This window comes from Gavialis gangeticus, unplaced genomic scaffold, assembly GCF_001723915.1.
Source record: "Gavialis gangeticus isolate Ggan-Ray unplaced genomic scaffold, GavGan_comp1, whole genome shotgun sequence".
Taxonomy (NCBI): Eukaryota; Metazoa; Chordata; order Crocodylia; family Gavialidae; genus Gavialis; species Gavialis gangeticus.
In genome coordinates, this window is record NW_017729024.1 from 130649905 (window position 1) to 130666123 (window position 16219).

Sequence of the window (16219 nt, forward strand, 5' to 3'; positions counted from 1 at the left end):
CACAGTTATTAAAGTTTCCTAATCTCTCCTATAAGTGATTTACAGTACAATCCTTTTCCAAGTTTTAAACTCTTCAGTGCTAAGTACATACACCCTACTCTCTACCTACGCTGCTAATTCCTTATACTGTCTTCACCCCACAGACAAATGTTCCCTCCTGTCTTCCCTCCAGAATGAAAACCAGCTAGGAGATCCATCTCACATGCAAGTGGTACACTTTAAAAGATTTGGTAAAAGTCCTTGAAGGATGATAGGAGCAAAGTGCCTCCCATATGTAGAAGAACTGTCTTATTGATGCTACAGGAAGCAAAATAATGGAAAAGTATGGAGTTTCCAACATAGATACTTGTAGACAAATTCACTCCTTCCACTTTGAATTATAACAGTGCTGTCCAACTGGTGGCCTGCAGCTCACAATGGGAAGCTCCTACACTGCTGCCACTTCCCCCACTACTTCACAGCTGCAATAGCAGCTAAGGACCCCAGGCTCCCTCACCCACCACCGGCATCCACTTCCTGCCCCTGCCCCACTGGATGGGGCAGTATGGAATAGTGCAGTATAACCCACTGTGCAGCAAGGAGTCCATGGCCAAAGCTGCACACACAGTGCTTCCAGGACTAGGAAGGAGAGGGGCAGTCAAAGGTGGGGGTGGGGTGGGGGCATGGCTGCCTGGTGTGACTTTTGCAGTGTGCCCTCTGGCACTTGGAAGCTGGACAGCTCTGAATTACAATATACTCCATTTAAGTACACAACTTCAGGACTGAAAGAGGCTATGCACTTAATTAGAGCATGCACATCTCCAAAATTCATATACACATTAACTACCGAACAGCCCGTACTAAGCTCTTCACAAGTCAAGACTCAGTACCATGTTTCTCAGAGTACCTTATCCCTAAAAACTACCTTGAAATTGAAAGACCCAAATCAGTTCAAGGCTACTTTAAGAGACTTAAAATTGGTGAAACTGACAGAAGTAAATCAAATCTGTAGTTGCAAATACAAGGTAGAGTGGGTCTAAAGAGCACTTATACATTTAAATGGTTTGTATGTTTACCCGATATGCAGAAAACATGTTTGCTACAAGTAAGAAATAGAAAATATTGGGACCAGCATAATATTATGCAGGTAATGCAGTTGCCTCCCTTGTCATTCCATGAATGCATGGCAAAATGTGTGATTTAGGGATTGGGGATCAAATCCCAGTTGCGCACTTACTATCTACTGGTGCAGGGGCAGCATAGGAGCATGATCCCAGGCTCCCCCTGTACCAGCAAGTTGAAAGCTGGGCTCCTGCAGCCCAGCATGAACCAGTGCAGTCCTAGGGCTGGGACCAACAACTAACTGACTCCAGTGCAGTCCTAGGGTTGGATGAGCTGTCAGTCTAGCCCTGCCATCAGTTCAATTTGAGGTGCAATGGAAACCAACCACAAAAATATTACACATTTTCTGGAACACAGAAAATATATATTTTCCTATTTTTTCACCCCATTAATTGCTTGAACATGTGGATGGGTTACTATTTAAGATGAGATTAACAGCTTAATTGTGTCTTAAACACCTACTGGGGTTCTTAGAAGTCCCTACTTTACCTATGACTTGTGTGTATGGACATAGTCTTTGTGGGCCTCTCTTTTTTACCTTGTACTGTTATCACTGCAGTGTTTCCCTGTGGCCTTTTCCCCCCTGCTTTCTTCCCCCTCTCTTCCCTGTTTTACTTCTTGATTTTTTTAATTTCTACCTATTTATATTTTCACTGACATCCTGTCACACTTTCTGCATCCCTTGTTCGTGTTTTCCTGATCTACTAATTCCTTTCTCACTGACCTTCTACTTTATATTCTATCACTGCTGTCTCCTTTTGGCTTTTTTTACCTCTGCCTGCTTCCTCCTCTCTTACCTGTTTTACCTTTTGTCTTTCTAATTTCTACCTATTTACTTTTTCACTGACATCCTGTTACACTTTTAGCTTCTCTCATTTTTTGGAGTCTCAGACCAGCAGGGACTCCCTATGCCTGAAGAAGGGCGACTGCGCCCAAACGCTTGCCTAAAACTTTTTTCCCAGCTATTCAGTTGGTCTAATAAAAGATATCACTCGAAGAACCTTGCCTGGACACACTCAGGAAATTAAACCTCTGCATGGACACTTATTCAGAATCAAAGTAGCTGTTATTCTATTTAATTTAAACCACTTACAAAGCAAATTAAATTGAACCAATGCCACTCTAATTCTGAATGAGGGTGTCCACACAGGGTTTAACCAATTCATGTTAAAAGTTAAGTCAGATTCATTTTCTTAGGTGTTCCACTTTGATTATTAGGTCTTCTAAGTAGAGATATCCTTATGAATTCAAACAGTGGCTAGCACAATAAAGGTAGATCCCTATGGAACTACTGCAATATCAACCCCAAGTAGAAGAAGGAAAAACTACAAAAAGTATAGAAGTACTACAGTGGTATTCTAGAAGAGAATCAAAGTTTAGGATACTCATGTGAAAAGTACACAACTATTTGTACAGTTTTAAGAAGAATGACAGGAAGCATGCATTTGCTAAGGAAAATATTTTTTAAAAAGGTAATGTTCTCTCAGTACTTTGGAATAACAAAAAAACTCATAATTTATGGAGAAAGTACCGATCCCATCAAGACCTATCACTGTCCTGCAGCACACTTCCAACTACAGGATGATATATAACACTATCTTGACAAGTGATTTTTACCTATAAAGTGCTATGAGGTATGGTAACAACCTTTGTGTTAAAAGGGAAGACCCAGCTAATACACAAAATAGTTCTCTATCCCATAATTCACTGAATATTAAATTGTAAAGAAGTGATACTTCAATGTCTAATTCAAGTTTAACATGGCTCAGAGCAAACACTACCTTTTATAATAAACTGGGAGTATAAGAGTCTGATTTTCTCTTGTTTAATATTTTCAAATACTAATCACAACCATTATTTACTTGTATTTTTGAAGCATGTGGAGGAAGTGCTTGGCATATATATGGTATTCAAACTGTACTAAATACTATTTACACAGCCAAGCATTCAACAAAAACATATAGAGAGACATGGGTCCTGACCTGAGGAGCTTACAATCCAAATTTAGAGATGACAAGTTTTAACAAGCAGAATAGGGCCAAAAGAAAAGAATGATTTTCAAGAACAACCTATGATGAGTTCTGATCATTCCAAAATGTGAATTCAATATGCAATTGCTATACAAGGCATGGACTTGCACCAAAGGGTTTTGGTTTTGTTTGTAAATGCTGAATCATAATTCTCTAGTCATTTGTTATTGAACTTCTTATCCCTGTTTTGTAATTTGTCAAGTATATTTGGTATCCTGTCCCATCACAGTCTAAATTGCTTCAGATGCTCTTCTACAGGAAAGAGTAAATTTCAGATTAGATAATACCTCAGAAAAACAGTCTTATAAAGGCCTTTTCTTCCTGGGTACAGGGTTCATTACGTGCCCCATCACTGAGCATGACCACCGGCCTAACAAGTGAAATTCATAACAACATTAATACAACTGATTCTGGATCCTATGTCAAAATAGTATACTATCCAGTTTGTGGCCATAACCAAATAAAACACCCTGACAAAAAATAAATTAAACATGCAGAATAGGTAGAAGATTTATTTTCTACTGCCAAGTGTTTTCTTTTAACTTAATTCCTTTCATTTATTTTTGTCATCCTTTACATAGGGAAAAATTTAACTCCAGTACTAGCAAGGACAATATATGTATTTGCTCAGCTTGCATCCCAGCTCAATGTAGTTAAACGCATTTGACTGATTTTCACTATGTCATGAAGGTTATACAGATGCCAAATTTCTTTCAAGTCAGTGGTACATTCTTCTTTCATTAATTGGAAGAATTAGTGAAAGAAGAATATACCACTGACTTGGAATATAGGAATATAGGAATTGCAATATAGAATATAGGGATTGCATTTGGAAGAGTCCATTAGATTCTAGTTCTTATTATCATTTAGGCTAGAAGACAGTGGTGTCCCCACCTTCTACCAGTAACATTTGCACTACCTTTATGGAATGTGACCATTTTTAAACCCTTACCATTTCTCTTTTATAGTGGAAAAACTGAGGCAGAGTTCTTATTTTGGATCTCAACTTAATCTGAAGTAAAAATGTGAATCTCTTTGCCATAATAAGCTACATATTTAGAACACAATTGCACAGAAAAATAAAGTGAGGGAAACAAATTCATTTCTAGTTCTTACATCACGCTCTTCGGAAATCCTGGAGTTATTCACTGAGCATATTAAAAGGTCATAGGAAAAATGCATGTTTTAATGCACTGTTTGAAAAATAATACATGATCAGGTCATTAAAGACTGGATCTTACTAGGTAACAATGAGGACAGTTACATTAATGCATGAAATCTCAACTTGTCATTACCCAGACCTTTGAGAGCTTAGCTGTACATTCTTTAAATTCTCTTAATATAATGTAATTGAATTTCCTTTAACTGATTAAGGAAAAGATTATCATTTGAAACTACTTCGCCACACCATAGAATAATCTATACCACAGAGAGAGCACCGAATGTGAAAAGACAGTAGGAGTCAACAATCAGCTTTCTTCTTGATGATCCAGCATGCTTGACTCCAGCCAACAAAATTAAAATAAGAAAAGTCCTACCATGACTACAGCACAATAACTTTTCAAAAAGCGTCAGCCATTTCACTTTCAAATCTAGGAAAAGTCCTAAAGAGCCTAGGAACATGTAGTCTACCATATCAGATTGAACAGATGGTACATCTAGTACAAAGGAAGTCACACAGTGCATACTCTGTCTATAATAAAAATTTGTTAAAAACTTGCAGTCAGTGAAGAGCCCAGATCAAAATCTAAAGTACAAGGATCTTTTATTTCTCTCTCCAGTGAAGTGAGGAAGAGGAATCTTGTGTCTGCTAGTCAAAAGGCTAAGGAAGGAGGCAGTAGGTTAATCACAGTTATTTTATCTTCTGGGGAAAAGTTTTAGATTCCTATGCCAATCCTTGAGAAACATCCAGCTCTTATCACATGCAAGCCTTACCTTTAAGCTCAGCAATTCCCTTATTTTAGTGCAACTCATAAGCAATGGCAGTTCTTGATCACAAACAGTGATGTGATCTTTTGAAAATCTGACCCAGACCCTGATGCCAATTTGAAAGTTAAGATGAAACTATTCTCTCCTATTCTATCCAAAGTTGATCAATGAAAGCAAAATACTTGTGGGGAGCTCCCAGTTGCATAATATCAATTATATTTCATACACTTACCTACCAAATGTGTCTGATGTTGTTACTCCCCATGAGATTAAATTAAATCCAATCCTACTTGGATGAACATGTTTTAGCCAATGCTACATTCCAGCTACTGTGCACTTTCTCTTGTTCTTTAATATTTGTCTAATCCAAAGAGTCACAAATATAACATAGCCAATATTTCAGTTTATGAAATCACACTACCATTTAATAGTGCTTAATTAACATTTTATTATTACTCTTCAACCTGTGCATGTCTTAACCTGTTATAGACAGCTCAGTGAAGACCAGAGTTTAGTGTGAAGCTGTCAAAGTAAATAAAGATATTAGGATTAGGATATCAGGAATAAGATAGAGAATATGGAATGTGTTAGATCATTATATATCAGTAAATCAAAAGTATAAATATAGTGAGTGGTTTAGAGAAAGGTATGTTCTGTTCTCCCCGTCTCATTACAGGGGAATAAGGAAACATTTAAAAGAGATTAAAAGGTAGCATATGTAATTATTAACCAAAGAAAATTACTTTTTATAGAAATGCCTATGGAACTCATTACCACACAACGTGTCACAGAAATCAAGTAACCAATAACATTTAAAGGAGGATTGGTGACTCATATGAAAGGGGTAAGCTCATCTCCAACTACCTGAAATCAATAGGTTTCTTTCATTTTCACCCAAAACGACTTGTATGGAATAGTCGGAAACATAGTGGACCAGTATGTTTCTACAATCAGGTTAAACACCTACAACCAAGTTACTCACCACCTGGATAAGGGAGATGAGGTTGACAACATTTATTTGGACTTTAGGAAGGCCTTTGACTTGGTGTCCCATGAGACTCTCAAGGTAAAATGAGGGTAAAACAACTGAACAGTCAGATGGATGCGAAACTGGCTGTAGGGTTGGATCCAGAGAGTACTAATAGACAGATCTGTGTCGACCTGGTGGAAGGTAGGCAGTGGGGTCCCCAAGGATCAGTACTTGGACCAGTGCTTTTCAACATCTTCAATGGTCTAGCTGTGGGGGTGAAAAGCACACTGGCAAAGTTTACCAATGATGCTAAGCTGTGGGGAAGTGCAGCCACGCATCAGGGTAGGCGGACGATCCAGGCAGACTCAGACAGATTAGTTTGATGGGCAGACCAGAACCAGATGCTGTTCATCACTGAGAAGTGTAAAGTGCTCCATCTGGGGAGGAAAAATCAGCAATGAACTTACACGCTTGGTTGTGCTATGCTAGGTAGCATCACATCTGAAAGGGACCTGGGGGTCATAATTGTCAAAATGAATATGAGCCACTAGTGTGATGGTACAGTTAGCAGAGCACACAATACACTGGCATGCATCAACCGACACATCTCAGGCAAAACTAAGGAAGTTATTCTCCTGCTCTACTCAGTATTGGTGAGGTCGCAGCTGGAGTACTGTGTCCAGTTCTGGGCACCACACTTCAAGAAGGATGTGGAGAAGCTTGAGAGAGCCCAGAGTAGAGCCACTTGTATGATTAGAGGCCTGAAGAGCAAGCCATATGAGGAAAGGCTGACAGATATGGGACTGTTCAGCCTAGAAAAGAGAAGACTTCAGGGGGATTTGGTGGCAGTTTACAGATATATCAGTGGAGAGTATCAGGGGCTAGGCAAACAACTATACACCAAAGCGTCTCAGGGGAAAACCAGGAGCAACAGTCAAACCTTAGAAGAAGGTTTCAGACTGGAAACAAGGAAAAACTTCTTCATGGTTTGTGAGACCAGACTCTGGAATAGACTCCCAGCGGGGGTGGTGCAAGCACCTACTCTGGAGATGTTCAAAAGGAGACTGGATGCACACCTTGCTGGGATTATTTGACTGCAGCAGTTTTTCCTGCCCAGAGAAGGGGATGCTGAACCTGATGATCTCACACAGTCCTTTCTAGCCCTAAACTTCTGTGAATCTGTGGATGGAGATGGAAATAGGTCTGATTCAATACGCCTATCACTACGTTCCTAAAATTAAGCAGATTCAGAATCAGAGATTCATCATACCCCTTAATTCTCATAATTCTTATGAACTACAGTTTGTGTTACATCTCTGTGAAAGCAAGCTATAAGAAAGGGTAAGAAGTAGAAAACCACAACTGTTCTCCTAATTTTTAGTGTTTATTTTATACATTTGCTGGCAAAGTCTAAAGACTATTTTAACTTTTTCTCTTGTACTGTAAATTTTCCTCTTGGTCTTGTCTGCTGCATTTCTTCCTCAAAATAAGGATGAAAAAAGGCATCAAAACACAGCAAATAATTTTTAAAACCTCAAAAACTGACATACACGCTACCCAGAATTACTTGCATCTCACTCTTTGAAACTTATTTACAAGTTCACTACATCTTTTAATTAAATAGCACAAGTATTGCCCCTCATATAAGTATATTATCATGCTTTGTTAGAACTGTATATAAGAACATATTCCCCACATTCCCCCATTTAGATGTATGCAGAATTAGATTTATTTGGAGACAAAGACCTCACATCAGGGAAAATATTATAAATCACAATAAAACTTTCCTCCACATCCTTAACTTACTCAAACTGTTTGGCTTTTTGGCTTAATTTGTAGAAAATATTATTGGAAAAAAATAGAAAAAATCATAAAATGATGCATGTGACAAACCTTCTACAAATGCCACTAATACCATTAGCAGTGTTCTTTACTGATGGTAAGGTTCAATAAAGAAACCTTGGCATCAAGTTTCGATTCGTACTTTATTCCTGCCAATGGTCTGCTACAATATTGTTCTCTCAATATGTATGACCTTTTACTACTTTGTGAGAAATTTCTATTCTATTCTATTTTGGTATCCTCATCCTTGAGCACTTTCCAGAAGTTCATCAAGTGATTTGATTAATGGTGTATCCTTTGTGGTTCCCTTTGCCCAACAGAAAAATGTGTGAAGATATTTCTCTTTTTCAATTATTTTATGCCTTTATATATCATTATATTTCTCTCAAAATTATACCATATACAATCAACAGTTATTAGCCACAACAAACCTCCAAAAGTTAAAGCTGACACCTGGAGGAGAAAATGCCAATCTCTTGTTATGAAATAAATATATGGAAACAAAGTGACAATCTCAATTGGTAAGATGCCAAAAGATGTGTACAATAAAATTATACACGACTCAATTAATGAGAGTATAATTAGAAATCAAAATATTAGGTAATTCTCCAGAAAACATGGATGATGGTAATAGCCTGGATAATATTGGTTTGACACTACGTAATTAGCAGTATTAGGTTTCTTTTACTGTACTTACTTATTTTCTCTCCAGATTCTGTATGTAAAGCAGTTCAACATAAATACATTTTCCTGTACAAAAAACCCAACTTCACAGGCACTGAATATTTGATCATTTATTATTTTGAAGTTTGATCATCTGGTTTTAGAATCTCCATATGAATTATATAAAAGTGATATTAGCACAGAAACAAGTAGACAAGCTCACACACACTTGTGTGTATATAAATATCTTCTAATAACCGCCCAAAAGAGCTGCTATGTCACTTTCCTTTCCATTCTACTATTCCCTTGCAAAAAGCCTCCTCCCACCATGATCAACTCATTCTAAAATATTTTCAATATTTAAAAATAACTTATTTCAAAATACCTTCCAACTTTTAAGAAACAGATTGAGAGTACTTGATAGCTTCTAATACCTCTTTCCTAAATTATTTCTAATACCTCTTCCTTAAGTCTTGGCAGACCACAGTAATATTACAATTCTAATATATTATCAAAGATAATATTGAAAGATGCACAAATACTTACAGTAATACCATCCAAGAGTTTAGCCATATGTTTGATAATTTCACTATGGTGTGCTGGTTGTGTTTGTAGAAGCTTCTTGATAACAACAACACTTTCAGCAACCACTATTTCTGATAAAGACAAAACCAAGTTATGCTTTTCAAAGGAATGTATGTATACAAAACTTATCATCATATACAAATTGTAAGCAATAGCTTTTAAAAATTTTAAATGATTTAATACATTTTCCAAATATACTCTGTGGAACAACATCTATTATGAACAACATAAAAGGGTAGATTGTTTTATAAATCTAAAGACAATCTGCTTTTGGGAGAAGGTTTGAGACAAAAAGAAGTGGGAGGATTTAGGAAAAGATAACACAAGCAGCTAATAAATGTATCTCTTTATAATACTTTTTAATTTAGTTTTAATGCATCTGCACTTCATTTTTAATTTTTTGTGGGAAAAACATCTATTCTGCATTATTAAATTGCAGTATGTACATTCATAAATACTGCACAAAGGTTGGCACAAAATGTAAATATATATATATATATATATATATATATATATACAGTTTAATGGACTTCCAAAAATGTATAGGCTGCTCAGAAAATTGCTAGCTAATTCTACAAATAAAAAATAGCTAAACATTTCCTCTGCACTGTTTCACCCTCTAAAGATCCTCTCCCAGGTCTGTAGCATGATCTGTAGCACATTCAAATGAGGTTCCTAAATAGGCAAGCTGTTCAAAGATTTATGTCCAAGTCATGCATTGGAGTGCTTAACTACTGTAACAAGTAACATTCGCAGCCTGATCAACTTGTATGAAATGTACAATTTTTGAAGCTGAAAAAAACCCACTGGTGCAGAGGTGGGCTTCTATGCAAGAGTAAATTCATGCTATAGGGAAAGATGAAGTAAAGTCAAACATGGCCAAGGTTGAAGCCAAAGCAAAAAAAAAAAAGACTAATACAACAGAAGTTCAATTTAATTATATTTTTCATCTCAACAAAAAACAAAACAAAAAGCATTTCCCCTCACCCTCCAGACACTAACAACCATGGACATTGTTTCAAACAGATGAATAAAGCATCCTTGCATTTGAATGGTTAATCTGAAACATGGACCTTCTACTTAATGAATTAAGTTATCAAAAAGAACAGAACAGATTTCTGAAACAGGAATATTAGGGTATAGAGTACAGTGCAGGTCAATTTGGAAAGTATTCTGCCCCCCTTTTATACTGCCAAAGGTTAAAAAAAACGGGAGCAAAATAAATCATCCTGGTAAGGATGATGGCAAAGTTAGGTGACCACCGCAATAAAAAAAAGCAGCAGTTGGTGTGTCTGCATAGTACAAAATCTGGAGCGTGACAAAAAGCTTCCATGTAACATCTATCCAGGGGTCTCAATATCTGCACCCCTGCCACACTTCCCTTAATCAGCTGTGGAATAAGTAAAGGTCTTCAGGCAAGATTCTTATTCACTGAAAAGTTCTAATTTTTTACCATCCTGTAACAACATAACATTGTTCTTATATTATAAAATTAAGTGTCCTAACTAATTCAGAACACCAAAAACTCAAAAGAAATAGTATTAAGAAATAATCAATTATGCAGGATGCTTTACTAGAAAGATTGTATTAGAATGAACAAACAAAATATTACAGTTAAATGCTCACACAAGAAAGTAAAATGTGTTTAAAAGCAGGAGCCTAACAACTGAGCAAGATAATAAAACATACTTAAAAGTTACATTTCCAGGAGTTACAGAAAAGAACATGATTAAAATACAATTCAAGACATGTAGAAAAATATATAAATTATTGCCATAGGAACCATTTTTCTGAAATCTGCAGGAGGAAAGAAACGCATGGAATAAGAACATATCTAAAGAGCTAAACTGGAACTGTAAGACAGATGAATTGGCATGATTCCTATTTACATGAACCTAGATACCAATAAAAATGTCCCATGTAAAGTATTAACAAAACCAGGAAAATTAAATATTAGACTAAAACCTGAAATAATCCAAGTGAATAAACAAGTGTACTAAGAAGCTGGTTTTCTGCACACTGAGGACTCCACAAACAAGGAAGAAATATTTAAAAAATAGTAGAATGTAGCCACAAAAACAGTTATGTAGTTTTCATACTACATAAGTAAAATCAAGAAAGAAGGCTGAAAGAGATAACTTCAGTCAAGTCAACAGAATTTGTGATAAACATTAATAAAATCTTAACAGGTATATCTGTGCCAAGAAACAAGTAACAAGAAAATTGATACATTTACCTACTCATCTATTAGTGAAGACTTAAATGTGACATTTTCACTATTGTAAAAAAAAAAAAAAAAAGCGGAGGAGGGGGAAAGCACCTTTCACTGGTACAATGCACTCAAATGGGGGGGGAGGGGAAATGGAGAATCAAAGACATGTCTGTAGAATCAGAGACATGTCTGTCCATGGTTTAATCTCAGGGTAATTCCTCTGCTCAATGTTAATGATCACCCAATCTATGCCACCTAGTGGTAAGGCACAATAATAGCAGGGAACAGTATTCAGCTAGTCTGAAACAGCTGCTTGTCTGTCTGCTTCAGGACACACCAGTGTCTAAAACTTATGTAAATTGCACTGGTGTAAATATTCCTGTGTCCAGATCCAGATTAAACAAAAAGCAAAAAAGCTGAAGTTTAGATACAGACTGAGGAAAGTGGGCATAAACAATTTAAAATAATACACTACTATTCCAAATGAAAATCTGTACCAGAGGTGAAGTGAGAAAGCTTGATAGACAGCCAATAATAAAGGAGAGCTTTAATTCCGATATAACTGACAATGGCTTCTGAACAAAGAAATTCATCAAGGTGGCTTAGAAATTTAGGGAAAATATAAAGTAATCTGACCAGGAATCTCTAGATAGAGATAAAAAATAAAAATGAAAGTTAGGAACTGAAATACTACTGACAACAGAAAGATCTCAGTTCAGAAAAATTTGACAAAATTTCTAAACTATGTGAAGGAACTGCTTAAAATCATGACAGACTATTCCTACAGATGCTAATAAATTTCCAATGGATCAAAACCAGTTTGATCACTGATTCATTGACACAGAATTCCACCCTACTAAAACAAGGTGGGTATGTCTGAAAACAAAAATCATAATTTTTAAGAGACAAGTTGAAATAATTTGTACTGCATCATTCAGAAACTCTCTCATGTTCTATCATAGCTGTTCTGTTTTTTCTTAGTTGTTGCTGTTTTGTTTTTTAAATAAACATAACTTGTACAAACTTTAGGCAACCTGAAAATAGAATCAGCAGCTAAGTCACCTAAGAAAGTAAACAGACAGAAGCACAAAGAGCAAAGAGAAAATTATTCTAAGCACTGCCATAGCTTCCACACACTACAGCAGGGAAGGGAAGTGCTGTTGGATTTTATAGCTTCATTTTACTTTCACTTATAAAAATGCTTTCATAGAATGAAACTTGACAAAGTGCAGGATGAGCCAGGTCACTTATCAAAACTTCGGCCAACTCAGACACTTCACATGCCCCAAGAAAACTCCTCAAATTCATAGAGCTCTGTTTTTCAAATGAAGGCTAATATGTACAGAGATGAGCTTAAGGATGAAGTTCTCTGTTGTCTCTCATACTAAACACATGAGAAATCAACCGCTACGAAGAGAGTCAGAGACATGCTACTGCCACAGGAAAGATACAGAACGAAGGACAATAAAAAACCAGCATTTAAAACATGCTTAGCAAAAGCACTGGCAGCCTGCAAAACAACTGTTTGTTTGGGAGGGTCCAAATTTAGGAGTGACTGCATGAGAGAGATTCTAAGCTTTCAAAAACTGAAATATGAGAAGATGTTCTCCCTTTCTATGAAATCCATAATAAGCAGGCCAATTCAATTAGTGCATCACTTAGCACTTGTAGGAATTTAGAAGACAGAGTTAAATTGAAATGACCAAGAAAACTTTAGTAGAAAGTAGCCAAGGCCAGTGAAAAAAAATTCTACCCTAAAAGGAAGATGTGTGTTAAAAGAAACATATGTTAACCAGTATGTCACAACATGGGAAAGAAAACGTATCTTCTATCACCTGGGTCTCTCAACCACAAGTTGAGGGAAGGACAGCAAATAATTATAGCTAATTATAACTAATATTCAGAAACTATGCCATATGATTTCAGTCCGTAGGATAATAGCCTCATTTGCCTTTACATATAAAGTATATATAAAAATGTGACCCACTGCTTAAGATTTTTGAATGAAAACACCTAAAATAGAAATGACCAATATTTTTTTCAAACCAAGTTTTCTAAAGTTAAGCTTCTGAAAATATGAAGTTGCCTAATTTTCAGAAGTGCATAGAACTAACAAAACCCACTGAAACTGATAACAGTAATATAGAAATCATAACTGGAATACACATATTAAAATGTACATACTGTTCTGGAAAAACAGAAATAAAAAGTAAAGGTGGTGAAGTAGTATTCCACAGTGATGATGCGATGGACTGAACAGAAATAAGAGTCATCACAGATGAAGCAGAAACTGTTCAGGTTAAAAGTCACTTTGAGAGAGGGACAACAAAAATAGTGATACTGATTGGAGAAAAAATGTTACTAAGAATGCTAGGTCTGAATGCTATCCTGACTGATAGTTGACAGATATTTTTTTTTTTACACTATCACTGAAGAAACAAGAAGCAATGCCATTTTAGACTTGCTTTTGATAAGTAGTGAGGACATTATAACTTAAAAAAAAAACTTTGATCTACTGATTATGAGGGTAAACCCTGATAAATTAAAGAAACTAGTTAGAGTGCACTTAAGAACAAATGAATTTAAAGAAATTCCTCTTCCATATTCAAGTCAAAGATCCGGTACCTGTCTAGAATTTGCAACATAACCAACAGGGATGCTTGCAAGGACGGGCTTCAAACCGGATTGAGGGAAGGAGAAAAACCCACCTCAATAAGGATACTTCAGAAGTAAGCAAAGCCTATAAGGAATGGACAAAACTGCATATTGGAGGTCCGAAAGTGGAGAAATAAACTGCAAATTGTCAAAATCTAGCTGTGGTATACCTTGCAAAGAAAACTAAAAACACACTCAAATGGTTCTTTAGTCATTATAAATGGAAAAAGAACAAACAAAACATAGGGTTGTTATGTAGTGAAACTGGAGTAGAGATTATAATCCCACAAATTATAATAATTAGGGGGTCGGAGTTGATGATCTGCTGAGGTCCCTTCTGACCCTACCTACCAACTATGAAATATTTCCCCAATTTTCCATGAGGATGCTAGTAATCAAACAGCAGGGCAAAGATGAGATCATTAAGAAGAGTGAGAGCAACAGAATGTCTAACTGGAAGTGGAAGCACAACTCCGAGGGTAACATGCTCAAAATCCAAGGAAAAAGTAGTTTCCATCCTATACGGCTGACAGAAATGTCACACGGAATTACTGGCACGGCAGCAGGGATTTTTGACAAAACTATCATGTCAGGGTGCTTCAGTATGACTGGAGAACAGCAAATGTAGTATCTATATTTAAGGAGAACTGAAAATACAATCTAGACAACCACAGGCCAGGTGTAGCAAATGTAGGTTAAAGAATTCAGTGGAATTCAATAAAGCATTTGATACATTGCCACATGAGAAACTAATTATACAGGAGAAAATGGAGATTTAATACAAAAGCGATGAAGTAGGTAAGAAATTAGTTAAAATAGGGAGGATACTGAACTTCACTGAAAGACCTGCTCATCTGAGGAAGGTAGAGTGTCTTGTAGATTGGTCTTGGGAATGGTTTCATTTAATATTTTTCAGTTATGATGCCAGCACAAAAAAGGAAGCATGTGTTAATGGCACAGCAACAGGACAAAGATGGAAGGTATTGACAACGTTGAATGTGAATCAGAATATTACACAAGAGAACTGAATGACCTTAAGAACAAGACTGATACAAACAGGATAAAATTACATAGCACAGATTGCCAGGTCATGCACTTCAGAAATGACAATAGGAATTTCAAGCTGAGGACCTGTCGGTTACAAACGACTAAGGAGGAGAAAGACCTGGGTGTACTTGTTGATCAGGGGATAATACTCAGCCAATGTGATGGGACCATAAAAGAGTTGAAGACTATCTTAGGACATATCAGACAGTGTACACTGTACAACACCCAGACCTCAAATCTGAAACACTGTCTACAATTGTTATCTATGTTAAAAAAAAGAATTCCAGCTGGGACAGGTGTAGAGAAGACTATAAGGATGATCATGGGAACAGAAAGTCTGTTATATGAGAGACCACAAAAACAGCCTGGTTCATTTAGTCTAGCAAATGACCCCAGAGGAGACATGATTGGTCTCTATAAATAGAACAGTGATGTAAAACACTGCGGAGGAAGACGACCTGTTTAAGCTAAAGGACAATGAAGGATGAAAACAAATGGGTGTAGACTTATCATGAGCAATTTTAGGCTGGGAACTGGGAAAAAAGTAACCATTAGAGAAGTATGGTTCTAGAATAGCCTTTCAATAGGAGTAGTTTAAACTGATCAGCAGCTTGAAAAGGGAGGGGCATGTCAGGCCATTTCTATTTAATTACCTAAAAATGAATTAAGGATTTTAAAACCTAAGTCTGTTCAATATTACCTATTGTCTCTTTGGTACTAGTTTCACACAGTAAATATCTCTGAAAATTTCTCTCTCATGATTGAGGTATTTTCATGTAAATTTCATGGTAACATTAACTGTCCATCAAAGATATTGGTAGCTAGTGCAAATGTATAATAATCAAACAGGAGAAAATCAATAAGGAAATCAAAGATTGATTTATATATACAGTATTACTGGGTTCTATTTGGTGTATATCCCCTCCTCATGCTCTGTAGTCATTTGTAATTCTTCCCTATTTTGTATATACATTTAATAGGAAGGTAAATTACAACAACAACAAAATCAACCTAAGTTTGGATCTATCTATCTATCCTAAAACTGTTTAAATGTTCTTTGTGATGTAGACATTGGGATGTATAAAAAAAATATTTCTCTTCTTTTAGCACCCTCTGCAGGCTAACAGTTTTAATGCAACTAGGCATAGTATGACAGAAACATTACACTCCTATCCTCTCTGAACA

At 36.3% G+C, this 16219-nt stretch overlaps 1 protein-coding gene across 1 annotated transcript in view; it reads right to left on the bottom strand.

Moving 5' to 3' along the window:
* AP3B1 (adaptor related protein complex 3 beta 1 subunit) overlaps window positions 1–16219 on the bottom strand; it is a 344453-nt gene that overhangs the window by 153658 nt on the left and 174576 nt on the right. Inside the window, exon 13 of the mRNA XM_019518249.1 lies at window positions 9082–9191. Within this exon, the coding sequence (XP_019373794.1) occupies window positions 9082–9191 (110 nt within the window). The remainder of the gene's footprint in view (window positions 1–9081; window positions 9192–16219) is intronic.